Raw genomic sequence first — 19,562 nt, 5'->3', positions numbered from 1 at the left:
TCCCTTTTATACAAATGAGAAACCCAGATACTTTGCTTAATCAAGCATATTGTGGAAGAACCAGTTGAGTCTCCACAAGAAATGATTTTCAGACACCGCCACTGGAGAACACTATGAGACATGAAACCTCTGCCCTCTTTTTTGGTTATTTTCTTTTTCAAATTCATGCTGGACATGGGGCTTGGCTTAGCTGAACATTGAAGTTTGGCTGTTTTATCACAAAATCAGGGTTCTTTTTCCTCTTCTCAGCCCGCTAGAAATTATCAACTTCAATAAATTATAGGCATTTTGTATTGCTAATGATCAGAGCTGTAGTTATTGTAGATAGAAATCAGAGAGAGATCATCTGAATTCAAGGACAAAAAGACATTTAAATGGCATAAGGGCCCAAATAATACCAAGTTATGGGAAAATATGCAACCCTCGCCCCTTTATTTATTTATTTTTAAAATATTATTCTTCCCTGTCCTATGTACTAGTCTGGCAGAAAGCTGTGGTATGAATATCATGCAGATCAACAGGCAAAACAACCAAGCCAATCTCTTGAAAGAGGTTAGTCCTGATAGGTCAGGGATTAACCCCAGGAGCTGCAAAGCTTCTGCTGACTTCTGGTTTGGTTTTCTTTTTCTTTCTTTCTTTTCTTTTCTTTTCTTTTTTTTTTTTTTAGATTTTATTTATTTATTTGACAGAGAGATAGAGCCAGAGAGCACAAGTGGAAGAAATGGCAGAGGGAGAGGGAGAAGCAGGCTCTGCGCTAAGCAGGGAACCCAACACAGGGCTCAATGTCAGGACCTTGGGATCATGACCTGAACCGAAGGCAGAAGCTTAACCATCTCAGCCACCCAGGCACCCCTGGTTTGGTTTTTTACACTGCTTTGAAAATGGTTGCTTCATAGAAGTGGGAATAGGGGCAGTGCAGTGTCCCTTCCCTAGTTTAAGGATGGCTTTTTACTTTCCAACACATGCACTATACCTTGTTGAGGAAATATCCCTGAAGAATACACCTATAGCTCAATTGTATAAATAAATAATTTTTTCTAGAAAAGGCAGTGTTGAAGAAAGGCTAAGGAGAATCCTATCTCTACCTCTAAATGTTCATAGTGTGTAGACAGGGTTCTTCAAAGGCACTTTGAGCTTAGATAAGATTTTGCCTTTGTCTACATTATCAGGGAGGAAGAAACTTTCTCTGCCCTTCAAAGTCCTCCTAGTTGGACTAAGAATCAAAATGACATGAGACCTATTAGCAGGAGAAAATCAAATTTAATTTCATACAGGAGAAAAATTCACACAGGCATGAAATTCCAGAGACAGGTAAAATGAAGTATTTTGTCATTCCGACCTTAGGAGATGGGGGTAGGGGTTTGGGACTTCAAAAGGAAGGAATGATATTCACAGGAAGATGAAAAAGAGTAAATGTTTGGTAAATAAATGTTCACTGGGCCATACAGAAACAATGGGACATAGGAGTTTTAATAAACAGATTTTGCTAAATTCCTCCTTGTTTACCCACCCATTCATATTATAATGTAGTTAACTGTGGTGATCAATCTCTTCCTGGAGTGGGTTCTTTACCTAAATTCTTTTTGGGCAGTTGAGGAGGAGGTAAAGAGCTTTTCCTGAATCTGCTGGGTTTTGTTTGCTTTTAACTCAAAATAATCTTCATGCCAAAGTGGCTCATCATGGGGATGGCCTGCCCTTGGTCCTTACAACATACTCCATTAGAATTTATTTGGTAATTTAGGGCAAACCTCACACATATTCAAATCATCATGGTAAGGCAGTCATGCTTTATAAAGCTTTTTCAGACTCTCAGGTAAGAAATAAAAACCGTGATGTGATGAGCACTGGATGTTATATGTAAGTGATGAATCACTAAATTCTACACATGAAAGGAATTTTACCATATATATTCACTAACTAGAATTTAAATAAAAACTTGACATAAGAAAAAGAAATATAAATCTTAAAATCTTTGAAGGGGTGAATGAAGCTTTTTCCTCTTGGGGAAGATGGGAATAGAGAAAATTCATGACCTGGTGACAGAAAAGTCATGGAGAAAGAAGTTACAATATAGCAAATCTTCACTACAACTTTAGAGATAAAAAAATACCACAGCAAGGTTCATTGGAGGCATTTCCTCTTTAAATGCCTTTTTAATAATTACTTAATTTTTATAGAGAGATTGCCAGATCCTTCCTAGAAATATAAACTGTCACATTTTATAAGGCTATAAATAATGAAATGTCCCTTCATGGAAAATACTGTCCTATTAAATTTGAGAAGTCATAAATTGTGCTGTTTTCCAGAAGCTCTGAGGAAAAGGGAGTAGTTTGTACTAAATACTTTTGGTAGTAAGTAGACTCGGAGAAACTGGCTAGTTTTGAATCAGCTCTGTTGTGTTCTTCCCAATGAGGAGCCAGGGAATTGAACTCCCCTTGCCTCAGGCTGTCAGCTCCATGTGGAAATGACATTACCTACTTCTAAGTATATTTTTAAAATTTATAGTCTACTAAGCACTAGGAATTCTTCAGAGAAAAGGGTATTCACTATGGCATTAGCATCTTAAGACAGTATAGTGTTACTACTCTTAGGTCATTTTAATCTTTAAAAGAGTCCTCATTTTTGAGGACAGGGAGCTTGTGTTCCTGCTGATAATTTAATATCATGTAGGAAGAGCCAAAGTCATTTTGGAATGACAAACATGATAGATTCTCCCCAGCAGCTTCAGAAATACAACCAACATGTTATCAAGTCATATTACCATTGGCTATTCATATATGTGTGTGTGTGTGTGTATATATATATATGTATATATATATACATATTCTTACATATTTCTTTTCAATATACTGTGAAGGAAAGAGTTAATAAAGAATAATACTAATTTATGTTTGGACCCCAAACGACTTAACTTATATGTCAAATTGATCCTATTTTTAGTTTTTTCTAAAGTTTTTAAGTGTTACAGTTAAAATGGTGCCAATCAGCATGAAATTCTTTTGATGTTCTGGAAGTTAATAATATAGAAACTAAAATTCAAAACTATGCAGTAGATAAGATTAACAATGTAATGTATATAATATAATTAAGAATATAATGTATATAATATATATCAACTTCTGGATTTGGAGTAAATCAAATCCCAGTTCTTTGGGGTGAAAACTAATTCAAAATAATATAAGGAAAAATGAAAACACTCTTTAAGTTGATTTTCAAGTTACTTTTTATTACTAATACAATTTTGATTTTCAGTATGCATCTTTCAAATACAGTCTTTTGGGATAAACAGTCAGAAATGTCAGTCTAAATAGTCATTTTTAATAGAAAATTGTGGCCAATGTAGACACTTCTACTTTGAACAGAAATCAAATGTGAAAATCTACTTTCTCTTTAAACATTTCTACAGTTCCTCTCTAAATATAATAATTGAGCCTATCTGATACAATCGTTTATCCAAAGTTTCAATTCATTAATACATATATATGCTTGAGCCCTAATAGGGTGGCCCTTTTCAGTGTGAGTGATGGTGCCAAAACATAAAAGAAACATATTCAGAAATAAATGGACTAGAACCCATGCATTTATAAAACTCAAAATACTAGACAAAATCTAAGTCATTTTAATAGCGGACACTTCACACACATGCAATGATGTGATATTTAAACTCAATTTGGCAGAAAGGTGACAAATTAGTGTCCCTATGACTGGCATACTGTAACATTTTAGGGCATGCTTTTTAATCCATGGTAAAATAGGAACTCTGTCTACCTATGTGATTACTACTAGTAGAAAAATATCTTCACAAATGTGGCATATATTTACAAGCAATGGCTCTTCTAAAAATGCTGTTTTGATCTTACAGATATAAGGTATTCTTACCCATAAGAATCAGATCTCAGTGTGGCAGGTCTCCTGTCTCAAACATTAGCTTGAATATAAGCAATCTAACTTTACTCATTTTTAAATAAACTGGAGATTCAATATCTACAATATGTTTTGTAATGATTTGACATTGGCACTTCTGCTTTTCAGAATTCTATCTACAAATGACTTGTTGAAACATCAATTTCTAATAAAACTATGAGATGTTCATTTCTTTGTGAGTGAAAAATGTACAACTTTCCTGCCATGTATCGTCTTTCTCTTGATGTCTAGAATAAATTCAGATAATGTCACACAAATGATAATTTTGATCTAGTACGTTCCAAGAGGGAGATGGCTATTTTATTATAATAATATTTAAGCTTACAATGTCTGCTTTTCTTATTTTGAGTCCAGTAAAAGTTTTAGTGGATAATCTAATATATACCAATTTCTGGAGTTGGAGTATATCAAATCCTAGGAATAATGGAAAACACTTCTAGCATTTATAAAAGAAAGCAATCAAATAGGATCTGATCTTGCCAGGCAGTCTTTTCTGCTAAGTGACCCTTATCTTAAGACACTGACATCTAGAGTGATTCAGCCAATATAATAAAATTTGAAGCAAATAAGACTTTTTGTAGGGGATTCCTAAGAATCTGCTGACATACTGATCAATATACCAGGCATTATTTTTTAAGATTCCATAGAAAGTCTTTGGAGTCAATAATTATATTTTATAATTTGAGAGAATTAACAGTACATAAATTTAAGGGAATTTAACAATATAACTTTAGAAGTATTTATCTTTTCTTTATAACTAAACAAATTAGTATCTGGTTGGGTCCATCAATAAAAGAACATATAATTTCTTCAGATTTTTAATCTTCTACTTCCAAGATAAGGGATCACTTAGACCCTGGAGTTTCTTTTTTTCTTTTTTAAGTTTTATTCTGTGAAAGACACCATTATAATGATAAATTCAAGACTTAAAGAGTAAAACAAAGCCAAATAATCACATTAAAAAATCTAAGAAAAATTTTAATACTCAGAATATTTTTTATTTTAAAATGCTCTCAATTCTTGTTTATGATGTTAAATACTTTGAATTTCCTTGTACTGAATACTTTGTGGGTATGGCAGTAAAAAGCAGGTGTCTGATTGTCTCATGGTCGTGCTAACAAGGCATGGGTCATGAAATTGACCAAGCAGCTGTTCAGCTTCCTTTGAACATCCTGATGATGGCTTTGTTTTCTGTAACTAAATAAATGGTCATGACCTACAATTGCATAATAACAGACACATCCATCTACCACTTCCTTAAATCCATTAACAATTTTATTTTTCTTCACATCAACCCTCCCTCCACATAACACATAGCACAAAACCTGTCTCCCAACAATTCCTTTTGGACCTTTAATTATACTGATGACCTAACCCCCTCCTAAATTAATCCTGCATTTATATGATGAGCAACAAAAATGAATAATGCACCAAAGGCCATTTTACCAATGAGAGAATCTCAGAATATCAGAGCTGTTAAGGATATAAGAGATTAAATAATCTGATCTTCTCATTTGACAAATGAGGATACCTGAGCCCAGAATCTATTCCTGTCTCAGGCTGCTGGCTTTAAATAGATTAAAAATAAATTCTATACCTAAATCTTTCTATTACCCATACATTACACAATTTGCCTCAAAAGTCCTTCTGAATTGTATAATTATCTTTCTGTCAAATATTTCTTTCTTTCTGAGAACACTTATATTTCAATTCTAAAAAACTGAATTTCACTGGACTTTTGATAGTGTTTCAGAGAAATGTTTAAAACAACATCAAGGAAATCTTTTTTTATATAATTATCATTCAATGGCATGCTCTCATTGAAAATTTCTCCCACGTTATGTTCCTTGCTGTTACTGCTAATGATAATTAGTGCATCATATTTCGTTAATTCCTTCCTAGACTAAGACACTTAGAAGAAAATACTTAATTTCACTTTAAATGAGCAGCGTTTAGTTGCCTAGACTACCTCATATTAATGGAATAAATTGAATTAAGATTATGAATTAGATATAAGTGTCAGCACATCAATGCAGAAAGTGAATTTTTTCCTCAAAGAAATTCTCTATCATGAGCAGACAAGGAAGAGATCACTCACGTGTGCATATGTATACACACACACAAACTCAAATAAATGACTTCTGAGAACAAGCCAAGACCAAAAGTGAATCAAAATCTACTGGAAAAGTGAAACACCCTACAAAGGAATATTTTAAAAATTACTATTGTAGATGGCACAAGATCAGTTTTTCTAACATTCATGTTTGGCGCCTCCATCCCCTTGGGTGTGGGTTGTAGTTGCAATCAGCTATTGAAAGACAGTAATCAGACCTAGTTTCCATGGACATTATTGCAGAATCATTTCTGGAAGGCTGCCTATAATATGCATATGGCAACTGTGAACCATATTGGGAGTTGGTGGACATATTATTATTAGGTAAAGATGCAACATTATATTCTTGCCTTGCAAATGCGCTCACATTCACCTTCTGGGCTTGAGGAACATAGGACAGTCCCTCGTTCCAATCCTCTGAGTGCCCTGGAAGCACCTTCCTCCTAGCTGCTGAGACCACATTTGCCACAATGGATTCCTGGATGTTTCTGGGTTTAAAGGCATCATCCACTAGACCAAGAGGAGACTTCGCTGCTGCTTCCCAAGGAGTTAGTCTCTTGTTTGCCTTCTCTAGCTCATCAGTTGGTTTGCTAGAGTAGTTATAAGCAGGCTGGAATACCCAAGGAGATGTTGTGGAGATGGTGGGTGGGACTGGTCTTCCAGGAAGAGAAAGGGAGTGTCCAATCTGCTAGAAACAATGAAAATGTTAGTATATCTCATTCATTTTGGTTTGTGCTGATTGACTGTTATTCCAGAGTAATCTTGGCAACATTACTGAGCACTGTGAAAATCAAACCCCCAAAATACTTAGTCCTAAAGCCAAGACAGGCTGCCTCTGCCTGGTGTATTATTAGCTCTGGCCTGGGACTTGTTCTTCACTTAGGACTTTTATTGCTCTCCATCTCTGAACCCATAGCCCCAGTCACTACCATCTCTCTTGGGCACAACCACCACCGCTGTGACTCTTATCACTGGGAGCTGCCCTTATCTGCCCTCCACATATTCATATCTATATACACAGCCCACGCTCATTCAGGTCCTGTTTTCCCGGTACAAAATAAACAAAACATATTGACTATCCCAGAAACAGACCATGAGCTACTGGGCTTTTTACTTTTCCCAAGTGACTTCCAATCTGTTATCTTATTTTGGGCCACTGAATATAGCAAAAAATAAATAAATAAATAAATAATTTAAAAAAATAAAAAAATCCAAGAGCTACTTAGATGTATTTAATGTTGCTGATCTGAAGGAGTGGATGGACTTATTCTTCTCAAAATCTATTTTACATCGCTGAAGACCGTGTGGATCTTCATTTCCTAAGCATGGGATATTACCCATGTCTCAGACAAACACTCCTGCCCCTTGTTTCATCTGAGATTTGCTTTTTTTTTAGTGTGTATTACATTCCTTACTTTTTTGAGATTTTGTGTCCCTGCAACATTCCCCTGTGTATGTGAAATGTTTGGTTTGTCAGTATGCAGAAATATAATTTACTGAAAGCTCTTGTATTCTCTCTCCTCTTGCCCCTTCTCTATTTCCAGGAACCCTGAAGACTAGTTATCTACATTACGTCCTCACACGTTCCTGTCTGCATGAACCTCTCTTAGACAAACTTCTGGCAAAAAGTAGCAAATTTACACCTAGGGGAAATGAGTCAACTTTGAAAGTATTATAACATTGTGTGTTTCTGGAACAAAAAGCATGGCCATGCTTAAAAATGCATCCAAATTTCATAAACGGTTCCAACAGCTTTTCTTTCTTAACCAAGGCCTTAAATTTAAAGTGAATACCAACACCTGGATTTGACAAACTATCTTAGATTCAAATGGCTTGTTTTTGGTTTTCCGTTAGACACAAAAAGAAGGTAGGTGGTCCATTCTTGGCTTGCATATCAAGAATTAGAGGGTCAATATACTGAATCTTGCCTATCTCTTTTTTATCATTAAAATTTCAGTAATAATGGTTGAGTCCTAACAAATGTTGTTTTCATCAATCTCTTCATCCTAATCTAGACCTAATAATAAGTTCTCTGGACTATATAATCAGGGAGGGGAGAAAAGCCTAATTTTAGTTACCATTTTGGACTTGATTTCCATTTCACATTATTTATGCATTGGTTTCACTCATTTAACAAAAATTTTATTGAACACCTAATACTTCCCAGGCACACTCATCGGAGTCTGGAAATACAAAGATGATTTAAATGAAGTCCTTGCCCTCAAGAAACATGTAACACAGTACTGTTGTTAGCTTTGCAGGGGCAGGTTAGTCAATCATGGAAGGTCACTTTAGATACTCTTTACCTATCTTGACAGGATCAATAGGGAATTTTCTAAACCGTGAGAAATATTAACATTCAATATGATAAAGTCTTTCAACTAGATAGACTAGCTAGACTAGCTAAGGCATAAATGTTAATCAGTTGAATATGTGAGTAAAAAGTAGAATTATGAAGTATGATATTGAAAGAGTAAGGCTCTCTGAGGAAAAAAAATTTTTTGAGGAAAAATTTTAAATAGCATCAAAGTTAAAAAAAATCTCCTGTAGAATAACAAATAGGCCAAATATAGTAGCAGTACTGGCTGTGAAGGAAGAGAGAGCAATTACCTCAATGAACAAAATGACTACTGCTCTCCTACAGATTCCTCAGACTGCCAAACGTGCCCTCATATTCCTTTAAGTGCTAACAATAGTACATAAACTTACAAACTGTCAGAGATGAGAGATGCAAATGTGATATAAATAAATAGTTCTTTAGGTACGTTGTTTCTGTTTGTGCCCAAAACATTACAGGCTTCTGGTCCCTGCCTGCACCCAAACCCCTAATTTAAACGTATTTCCCCAAAGCAATTTTCACATCTTGTTCTTTGGTGCTATTTCCTTCTGTCAGTCTCCGTCCCAAGGCTCAGGCTGTTCTCTGCTTGGCCGGCTAAAGGAAGCCACATGATATACCCTGAGCCAGAAATGACCAAAGGGATCTGAAAATAACAGAGGTGTTTCCTCTATTTTGGAGTTTGAATGTCTGATGGTAGAATCCTAGCATATTATGGGTTAGATCCTTGGTTCTTGTTTCCACCATGGGTTGTATTAGTATCTAAAGAATTTAAATTTTTGATTTGTGAGCACTTAACTGTAACCAGTATGTTAAATTAGCATTACATATTATGTGTCATCAAATTGCTTTTTTCTTTTTGTCTCCTGCCACCCTTTCATTTTTTTAATGAAAGAAGTTTTTCCATTGTCACTAGATGAAAACTTAGTAGGTCCTGTGGCACTCTGCTTTCTTTTAGGAATAGTCCTGTGGTCACTTTAAGTTACCCAAACTAGTTTATTTCAAAATAGAATATTCCATCCCTTGCAGTAACAAACTCCAGTCTCAAGAGTTAAGTCTCTTCTCCCTGGGTCCTGTTTCAGGAAGATCCACTTCCTTCAGGGAAGGCACTGTGGTTGGCTTCTTTATACTTTCTTTCTTCTCTTCCCTCAGCTTGCTAACTGGGACTTCGGGCTTCCTGGGCTTAAAGGACAAGGATGGGGAAGAGACAAAGAGCAGCGGGGAATTTTTACTTGATTTGGTAACATCATATTCTGGCTTTTCACTCTCAGAGCCAGGTAGGCCCAGACAAGGAAACTTTCACGGGATCTTTGAAGATTCCTATCACTGGCGACATTTTTCTTGTAGTCCTCAATTCATGCCAAGTCATCCCTATTCTCATGGGTAACTTGTGACTCATTCTGCACCCCCAAGGAAGCTGAAGCTATGAGACGGTCTATTTGAAGAGGCCTCAAGACAACCCCATCCAGCTCTCCTTTTCTCCTGGCCTGCTGTGGTCCATGGGGAACACACATCATTTGCCTTTGGGATGACAGCAGCAGATTTCCTGGTTCTTTGCCAAAACAATTTGTCAGCCCATGTCTCACCGTCCAGATTTTTTGGGAGAGTGTCAGACCCCAATCCACTCTGCCTTCCTGTCCTTCCTCATGCAGACATCTCATATCAAGCTCTCTAAGAAGCTATTTAAAAAAAAAAAAATTTTTTTTTTTTTTTTGAGACACAGAGAGAGTGCAAGCAGGGGGAGGGGCAGAAGGAGAGAGAGAATCTCAAGCAGACTCCATGCCTAGGACACAGCCCGACACGGGGTTCGATCTCACGACTCTGAGATCATGACCTGAGCCAATATCGAGAGTTGGACTCTGAACCAACTGAGCCACCCAGGTGCCCCTCTAAGAAGCTACTTTGAAACTCTTCTCTCACAGGGGTGGAGGTGAGGGGGTAGGACCCTACTCCAAACCCAAATCCCGTGATCTATGGCATCCAGAATTCTTCCTCAAGAAATCCTTTCTCCTTGCTGTCTTCTGATAACCTTTTAACAACCTAGACCTGACTGGGGGGTTCCAGCGGGAGTGGCTCCCTGCTGTGTTCTTTTTTTTTTTTTATTCTTATGTTAATCCCCATACATTACATCATTAGTTTTAGATGAAGTGTTCCGTGATTCATTGTTTGTGCATAACACCCAGTGCTCCATGCAGAATGTGCCCTCCTCAATACCCACCACCAGGCTAACCCATCCTCCCACCCCCCTCCCATCTAGAACCCTCAGTTTGTTTTTCAGAGTCCATCGTCTCTCATGGTTCGTCTACCCCTCCGATTTCCCCCGCTTCATTCTTCCCCTCCCACTACCTTCTTCTTCTTCTTCTTTTTTTTCTTAACATATATTGCATTATTTGTTTCAGAGGTATAGATCTGAGATTCAACAGTCTTGCACAATTCACAGCGCTTACCAGAGCACATACCCTCCCCAGTGTCTATCACCCAGTCACCCCATCCCTCCCACCCCACCCCCCACTCCAGCAACCCTCAGTTTGTTTCCTGCAATTAAGAATTCCTCATATCAGTGAGATCATATGATACATGTCTTTCTCTGTTTGACTCATTTCACTCAACATAATACCCTCCAGTTCCATCCACGTCGTTGCAAATGGCAAGATCTCATTCCTTTTGATGGCTGCATAATATTCCATTGTATATATATATATACCACATCTTTTTTATCCATTCATCTGTTGATGGACATCTTGGCTCTTTCCACAGTTTGGCTATTGTGGACATTGCTGCTATAAACATCGGGGTGCACATACCCCTTCGGATCCCTACTTTTGTATCTTTGGGGTAAATACCCAGTAGTGCAATTGCTGGATCATATGGTAGCTCTATTTTCAACTTTTTGAGGAACCTCCATACAGTTTTCCAGAGTGGCTGCACCAGCTTGCATTCCCACCAACAGTGGAGGAGGGTTCCCCTTTCTCCGCATCCCCGCCAACATCTGTCGTTTCCTGACTTGTTAATTTTAGCCATTCTGACTGGTGTGAGGTGGTATCTCATTGAGGTTTTGATTTGGATTTCCCTGATGCTGAGCGATATTGAGCACTTTTTCATGTGTCTGTTGGTCATTTGGATGTCTTCTTTGGAAAAATGTCTGTTCATGTCTTCTGCCCATTTCTTGATTGGATTCTTTGTTCTTTGGGTGTTGAGTTTGATGAGTTCTTTATAGATTTTGGATACTAGCCCTTTATCTGATATGTCATTTGCAAAGATCTTCTCCCATTCTGTCGGTTGTCTTTTGGTTTTGTTGACTGTTTCCTTTGCTTTGCAAAAGCTTTTTATCTTGATGAAGTCCCAATAGTTCATTTTTGCCCTTGCTTCCCTTGCCTTTGGCGATGTTTCTAGGAAGAAGTTGCTTCGGCTGAGGTCAAAGAGGTTGCTGCCTGTGTTCTCCTTTAGGATTTTGATGGACTCCTGTCTCACATTGAGGTCTTTCAACCATTTGGAGTCTATTTTTGTGTGTGGTGTAAGGAAATGGTCCAGTTTCATTCTTCTGCATGTGGCTATCCAATTTTCCCAACACCATTTGTTGAAGAGACTGTCTTTTGGCATTGGACATTCTTTCCTGCTTTGTCAAAGATGAGTTGACCATAGAGTTGAGGGTCCATTTCTGGGCTCTCTATTCTGTTCCATTGATCTATGTGTCTGTTTTTGTGCCAGTACCATGCTGTCTTGATGATGACAGCTTTGTAATAGAGCTGGAAGTCCGGTCCCTGCTGTGTTCTTTGTAGAGTCTGTAGTTTCATCTGAAATCAGACTTTAGTGTACAGCATCTCTGATATCTGAGGGCCTTGGGGTATCTTTCGCTTTAATATCCTGTCATGTAACATTACTATTTTCAGAACACTAAGGCCTTTCTCTCATTTTTCTTTTAAAAATGAAATATAGGCTAAAAATAAAAATGATTAATTTCAAGAAATTCAAATAGTCTTAAGAGTTGAAACCTTATACTTCACTCAGGCCTTGCTCTAGAGAAGGGGGCTCACTTGTTTTCAGGGCATCTTGGTCAATCCTTAGGCTTTAACTGTTGAGAACTTCCTCCTTACATTGAACCAACTTTTGCCTCCCATACTTTTACCCCAGGGATCCGAATAACATAAAATACACCTACTTCCACTTCTATATGCCTTTTCTTCACATATTCCCAGTTGCTTCCACACTCTTTAGACAACTTCACTGTCCTATTGCTATCCCTCATTTTCAAACTAAGGAGAAATAACATCTGTGGTGGTCATTCTCTCAAGTCTTCTGCATCCTTCTTCCTCAGTTTGTTAGGTAAGGCTAATGCAGATATACTATCTTGATCTTAAGTAGATGTATACACATAAACACAAACACTGAAAGCAAAACAACAAAAACATCATTCAAACTGACTTGGGGCCTTGTCATCTGGCAGATGGCACAGTTCATATTGCATGTAGAACATTCAGTCTGTGTGTATTTAGAGTCATGTGTCCTTTAAGTGTTCAGTGCAGGAAAGTACATGCTAATATTCAGCCAGTCCAATATAATGGCCGCAGCAACGGCTGCAAAGAACTGAACTCACGAATCACCTGGTGTTATATGTTCCCACCAAAGGCGAAACCCACAGGAGGCATTTTCCTACCTCTGCCTTTAATAATAGCCAACACTGACAGCTCATACCGTGTGCCAAGTGGTGGCTACTAATTGCCTTACATAGAGCATAGAGCATTTCATGTAATGGTTTCATATAATTCTCAAAACAAGCCCATGAAGTAGGGTCTATTATTGTCCCTATTTTCAAGGACAAAGACAAGGACAGTGAGACTTAAAGATGGTAAGTAACAAGAAAGAAAGAAAAAAAGAAAGAAAGAAAGAAAAGAAAGAGAAAGAAAGAGAGAAAGAAGAAAGAAAGAGACAGACAGAAAGAAAGAAAGAAAGAAAGAAAGAAAGAAAGAAAGAAAGAAAGAAAGAAGAAAGAAACCTCTCTAAGGGTAGAAAGCTAGTAAGTACTGGAGTGGGGAAGTTGGCTGCACACACTTTCACACCAGAGTTCTTAGTCAAATATTAGACCATACTTGTAATGAAATTGCTTTGAGAAAAAGTCCTTTTTAAAAAAAAGATTCAAATCCAAGCAAGCTAAATGAAATGAGATCTTAGACATTTTGGAAAGAATCATTTAAATTTTGACTAAGTTTGGGTTAATTACTACTGCCATCTTGCCATTTGTCACAAGCACGAGTAGGTGGCAGGGAATAGGGCGGAGCTCACATTTAGATGCGCTCCCTTCTGTGAAGGTGAGACACACATGGGGCTCTGCCCTCGAGTCAGCTGAACAGCTCAGAGGAGCTGAGGGCCTTTCTCAGCTTACCTTCACCAGCTTTTCATGTCAGTTCAATGCTGATTTATCCACATAAAGCACTTAGTGAAGCAGCTTAATTAGCTTCCTTATTAAACTGTCTGGGTAACCGATTTAACTGGCAGGAAACACTTGACATTTAAAAAGGAAGTGTAGTCTGAGGTTTACATAGGACAATGAGGTGAATTCTAAAGCAATGCAAATAGCCCTAGAAGCCAAAGAAGTTTAATAGGATACATTCTGAAGTTCAAACTATTTTATACCATAAACCTTGAAAGCCAAAAACATTCTCTTAACTGACTTACTGCTTAAATACGTCATAGTAGTGGAAGTGTCTCCAACAAATGTTGTTTCAGATGTTATTTCAACTCCTTCAAATGTTATTTCAACTCCTTCAACAACTTTCTCTCTTAAACACATGATCAGTGAATATTCATCACAAATATGTACTTTATCATAGGCAGATTCCAACAGAGGCAAACAGAAATCAAGGACATTTCATTTGCCTTTTAAGTCATTCATAAGAATTTCTAAAAAGCAGAGGGCTATGAAGAGGCACATGAATGGAAGAAAGCACCAGGCATTCTCCAGCTTCCCATGAGCTCAGTTCAAAATCTTGAGAGTCATTGTTGACTCTTCCCCGTCCCTTACACTCCACCTGATCTGTCAGCACTGACTTTAAAATACATCCAGTCTGCAACCATTTCCCATGCCTCCGCTGGTACCATCCTAAACTAAAGCCGCATAATCTTGCCTGGATTATTGCTACGATCTCCCAATTGATTTCCCTGGTTCCACCCTTGCTGCTCTCATCTACTCTCAAATGGCAGCCAAAATTACCCTGTTAAAGCCTGAGTCAGATTATGCCACTTAGTCCTCTGTTTAAAATCCTCTCATGGCTTCTCATTTCAAAAAAGGAAAATCAAAGTCCTTTTATTGACCCACAAGGCCCTATAAAATCTGCTCGGGCCCACCCCTCCTTAATCTCTGATTTCATCTCCTCCTGCTCTTTCCCTCTCACCTGGATCTAGCCACCGGCCTCTGCTATTTTTTTTTTTTTTAAGATTTTATTTATTTATTTGACAGAGAGAGACACAGCGAGAGAGGGAACACAAGCAGGGGGAGTAGGAGAGGGAGAAGCAGGCTTCCCGCGGAGCAGGGAGCCCAATGTGGCGTTCCATCCCAGGACCCTGGGATCATGACCTGAGCTGAAGGCAGAGGCTTAACGACTGAGTCACCCAGGCACCCCATCTGCTATTTTTGAACACACCAGACACACTCATGCCTCAGGACCTTTACACTTGTGATCTTTCTGCCTGGAACACAGTACTCCAGATATCAGCATGACTCTTATTTCTTTTCCTTCGGGCCTTACTCAAATGTCATATGATCACTATTTGACTATTGTCTATGTGTCTGTCTGTCTGTATCTCTCTCTCTCTCTCAAAATTCCCTATCCTGTTCCCTGTTTTATTTCTCCCTTTAGGCTTATGTCTATTAAACATACTAAATGTTTTATTTATTTTATGTGCTTCTTCCCACTAGAATTTTGCTCCATGTAAGAGTAAGGGTTATTGTTTCATTCTGTTCTGTTCATGAAGACATCCCTAGACAAAAAAACAGTTCCTGGCAAGTAGATGCTTTAGTAAATATATGTTGAATTAATGAACAATTTCTATATCAGACTGCTATAACCAGGAAACTTGGTTAGCTTCACCAAAACTTTTCATCTTGCCTCAAGATGTAGACCTTCTTCTCACAACACTTACACGTGGTGAGGGACTCACACAAATAGACTTATCCCCACCACCCTCACTATACACACACCAATATGCACACCAAGCCATGTTTGCCAAAACAAAGAGGATGAATCAATATTTACAAACAAATAAACTTTTCTAAGCAGGTAGAAGATTTTAAGGTACAAGTAAAATCATTTGCATTTTAGGGCAGTGCAAGCATGAGGGCTTAAATAGAACTGTTCTGACTCCCCAGATGAGAAAAGTCCTAGAATTTTATGCATGAATCCTAAAGAGAGCCTAAAATATATTTGCAAGAGTGAAAAAAAAAAAAAAAAAGACCTAAGAAGAAAAAGATAATGGACATTGGGATTAGTTAGAATTGCAGAAGGGAGGGGTGCCTGGGTGGCATAGTCCATTAAGAGTGTGACTCTTGGGTGCCTGGGTGGCTCAGATGGTTAAGCGTCTGCCTTCGGCTCAGGTCATGATCTCAGGGTCCTGGGATAGAGTCCCGCATCGGGCTCCCTGCTCCTTGGGAGGCTGCTTCTCCCTCTGCCTCTCTCTCTCTCTCTCTCTCTCTGTCTCTCATGAATAAATAAATAAAATTAAAAAAAAAAAAAAAAAGAGTGTGACTCTTGCTTTCGGCTCAGGTCTGATCTCAGGGTCCTGAGATTGAGCCCCTTGTCCAGCTCCAAGCTTAGTCTGGAGTCTGCTTGGGACTCTTTCTCCCTCTCCCTCTGACCCTCCCCACTGCTCTCTCTCTCTCTCTCAAATAAATAAATCTTAAAAAAAAAAAAAAATTGCTGAAGGGAAAGCTGAAAGTTGATTTGCCATTTATCATGAGACTGCAAACAGGTATGGGAAATGGCATTTTCTACTAACTGATCTCTTAGGGGCACTCCCATTTTCATGAGTCTTGGATTAATTTTCCTGGTAGAGAAGCAGGCTAAGAGGAAAAATGTTTCTCCATGGAGATGTAGAACTCCTATATCTAGAGATCTTTAAATGTAGGATTAAAAATAAATAAATAAATAAATAAATAAATAAATAAATAAATAAATAAATGTAGGATAAATGCTCCTTTGAGGTGATTCACATACAGTCAAGCTTGACGTCAAGGAATAAGGAGCATTTTAAGGTCATTTTTGTTCTAGTCTCTTAATAAAACAATCTTGATCTCATATTTCCTGGGATCTGCCTTCCTAAAGTGAATCTTAAGTTTTCTTCACCAGTGGAGTTTTTGGAAATTCTGTTGTAGCACTCTCATCGATAAAATGGAGGAGAGCGTCCATTTCTTTAGACAGAAATCTGCAGCATTATGCTGCTCATCAAGAATAGTGCAGATCAGGACGAATGAGTTGTATTATTGACTAGAAAAGTAGCCAAGTAACCATACATTGCTTAGATAAATAAAATAAACGTACTTGGACATCAGAAAAAGAGATACCATCTTGTAGCTAGTGCTTCTCATCTTGGCTCTGCCGCTGACTATTCATCTTTATTCACTTTAGATTAACTTTTAGATTAAATTTGGGTTCTAACACAATACATGTTTTAAAAGTTTATTTTATGTTTGAAGGAAATTCCTTCGTGAGAAAGGCTAAGGGCTATAAATGACAATGGAAGCAAGCATGATACACTGGAAAGAATGTGAACTCGGGTAACTTGGATGTCACACTGACCCGGGAGTCCTGCCTCCACCTCTTGCTACCCCTATGCTTCCCCCTCTCCAGCCAGTGTTTTCCTTGGTTGTAAAGCGGTAACAATGCCGGCTACAGTTTCAAGAGCAGGGGTAGAGGAGAAATTTCGTTTAGAAATCGAATGCCCCACAACAAACGGCGATTATTCTTGTTTTTGTGAGAAGAGAGAGCCTGTGAGGTCTTAGAAGGTGTCAGAGACCTGGCAGAACCTTTTGTTCAAGAGGCAACTGCAGAGGCAGGCTGCCGACTGGGATAAAAATAGGAGGGAGCCTTGCCTTTGAAGTGGCATTAGCACCACACGCCTCAGATACCGCAGCAACAGCCCCCCTCCGACCCCATCTCTACTAGCTCCGGGCGGGGGCGGGGGGACAAAATACAGACTTCCTGATCTTTCTTTTCTTTTCTTTTCTTTTTTTTTTTTGAGATTTTATTTACTTGTGAGAGAGAGAATGAGAGAGAGAGCACATGAGAGGGAGGAGGGTCAGAGGGAGAAGCAGACCCCCCGCCGAGCAGGGAGCCCGATGCGGGACTCGATCCCGGGACCCCAGGATCATGACCTGAGCCGAAGGCAGTCGCCTAACCAACTGAGCCACCCAGGCGCCCTTCTTGATCTTTCTTAACCCTCTATTATAAAAGAATAAAAATAACCACATTCAATGGAAGGTCATGAAGACCGATGTTAGGGAGGAATCTGCATATACTTCTGTGGTCCCTTTCATCTTAGATAGCGATGATAGCAAGACCTAAAATGTATAGAATTTTTACTATGTACTAATCACAGTGCTAAGCAAGTTTTTCTATGAACTCATTGAATCCTCTCCACAACCCTCTGATCCCCAATCTTGCAAATCAGGAAACTGAGGCATAAAAATGAGGTAATTTACCCTAGGTCGCACAGCTGGGATGTGTCTGTATAGGGAAATTTAAAAATGAAAGTCATAGGTGATAAAATTGTATCTAAATTTTAAGGCACTAAATCTATTAGTGAAGAGAAATTAACTACACAGCAATGTTTTACCCTCTCACCTCCCTTTATCCTCAAAAAAGTATGCCATTCTAAAAACGATAACCTATGAAAACACTCCTATTACTATACTGTGTTCTATTTAAAAAGCTAGAATTGCCATTTTAATTTTTTGTACAAAAAAATATAGGCAAAATAAAGGCTTGGGGAAAAGCCTTAAATATGTTTTTATAAACGTCTACTTTAATTGGTTTGAACATGATAACAAAATTTTTTAAACACATTTCAAAATATTTTCTGAAGATCTCTCTTCTCAGTAATTTAAGCAGTAAAAATCATATGGATTCCCACCATAGAAAAAAATGAGTAACATATCAAAAGTTCAAATTTCATCAGTTTCTATAGAGAAAAGAAGGGAACTGTCACAATTAACAAAGGCTGATGATCCTATATGAAATAAATGAATTGTTGACCTTTTGGATAACTTTTGTAAAGAAAACTGTCAGTGTCTGGCATGTAGTAAGCACTTAAGGAGAGTCATCATTATTAGTATAAAATTATTACTTACACCTAAAGCCTACTTAAAATGTATTTCACTATCTGAATATAGCCTTAGCTGTCCATTGTATCCTAGATACTTTTCCTAAAACAAATCCAGGTAACCATCTCCTCCTCCCCTCATTCACAAAAAGGAAAGTCACCATGAATGTGCACTTATCCCTAGGAAAAAAAGTGGGATGAAGAGAAACAATTTTTTAATATATTTTACAGATTATGTGCTTGCTATCCGACATGGAGCTATAATATCCCTTAAGCAAACTCATTTCCAAATAGAATAGCTTTGACTTTCTCAGAGGAAAATTTTATCAGTTAAGAGTTTAAGAAAAATAATTCTTAAGAAATGTGTGCATAGCATGTAACAACCTTGATCGGGCCCTTTGCATGATAACATTCTCCAAATTTCTCCCTGACATGTTTTTAAGCCATTCTTCTATCACAGCTCCTAATCACATTAAAAAACTGACAAACCAAAGCTGGTTAATGGTAATGACAAAGACACATCAACAACTATACAACATGTGACAATATTATTTCACAAGGATGTGGAAAATACAGTATGAGAAAACTGACTTACTTGATCTTTGTGACTGTTTTTCTCTCCATTACGTTTTCTAAGCTTATGAAATAGATCCTTTGATTCATTTCCTGGTCCCTGGGGAAAATGTTTAACCTACTGTTCCTGGGAAATTTAAGATTGACTGCCAAATCATATTTATGTTTCCTTCGTCAAAAACATGGCCCCAGAGTGATGTTTAAAATTAGGAATAAAAAAATACAACTCTTCATCCAGGAAATAACCAATAACTTATTTTCTTAAGCACAGAATAGGAAAAAGTTTGCTTAATTGCCTTACCACAT

At 37.9% G+C, this 19,562-nt stretch overlaps 1 protein-coding gene and 1 long non-coding RNA gene across 6 annotated transcripts in view; one reads left to right on the top strand and one right to left on the bottom strand.

The window, feature by feature from the left end:
• The window catches only part of LOC123848292 (uncharacterized), a 74,461-nt gene extending 66,809 nt beyond the window's left edge, over window positions 1-7,652 (top strand). For all 4 annotated transcript variants that reach the window (XR_010409512.1, XR_010409511.1, XR_008506545.2 and 1 more), the window contains one exon: window positions 7,582-7,652. This is a non-coding gene — a long non-coding RNA (uncharacterized LOC123848292). The remainder of the gene's footprint in view (window positions 1-7,581) is intronic.
• The window catches only part of SYNPO2 (synaptopodin 2), a 164,437-nt gene continuing 148,080 nt past the window's right edge, over window positions 3,206-19,562 (bottom strand). For both annotated transcript variants that reach the window (XM_064584990.1, XM_064584989.1), the window contains one exon: window positions 3,206-6,725. In XM_064584990.1, the coding sequence (XP_064441060.1) occupies window positions 6,608-6,725 (118 nt within the window). In that variant the 3' untranslated portion in view covers window positions 3,206-6,607. The remainder of the gene's footprint in view (window positions 6,726-19,562) is intronic.

The sequence above is a fragment of the Mirounga angustirostris genome, unplaced genomic scaffold (genome assembly GCF_029215605.1).
Source record: "Mirounga angustirostris isolate CCGP_5_RB_7025 unplaced genomic scaffold, mMirAng1.0.hap1 SCAF_2, whole genome shotgun sequence".
NCBI lineage: Eukaryota > Metazoa > Chordata > Mammalia > Carnivora > Phocidae > Mirounga > Mirounga angustirostris.
Note: the sequence above shows the minus strand (reverse complement) of the source record. Positions and strands in the feature narration are given on the sequence as shown.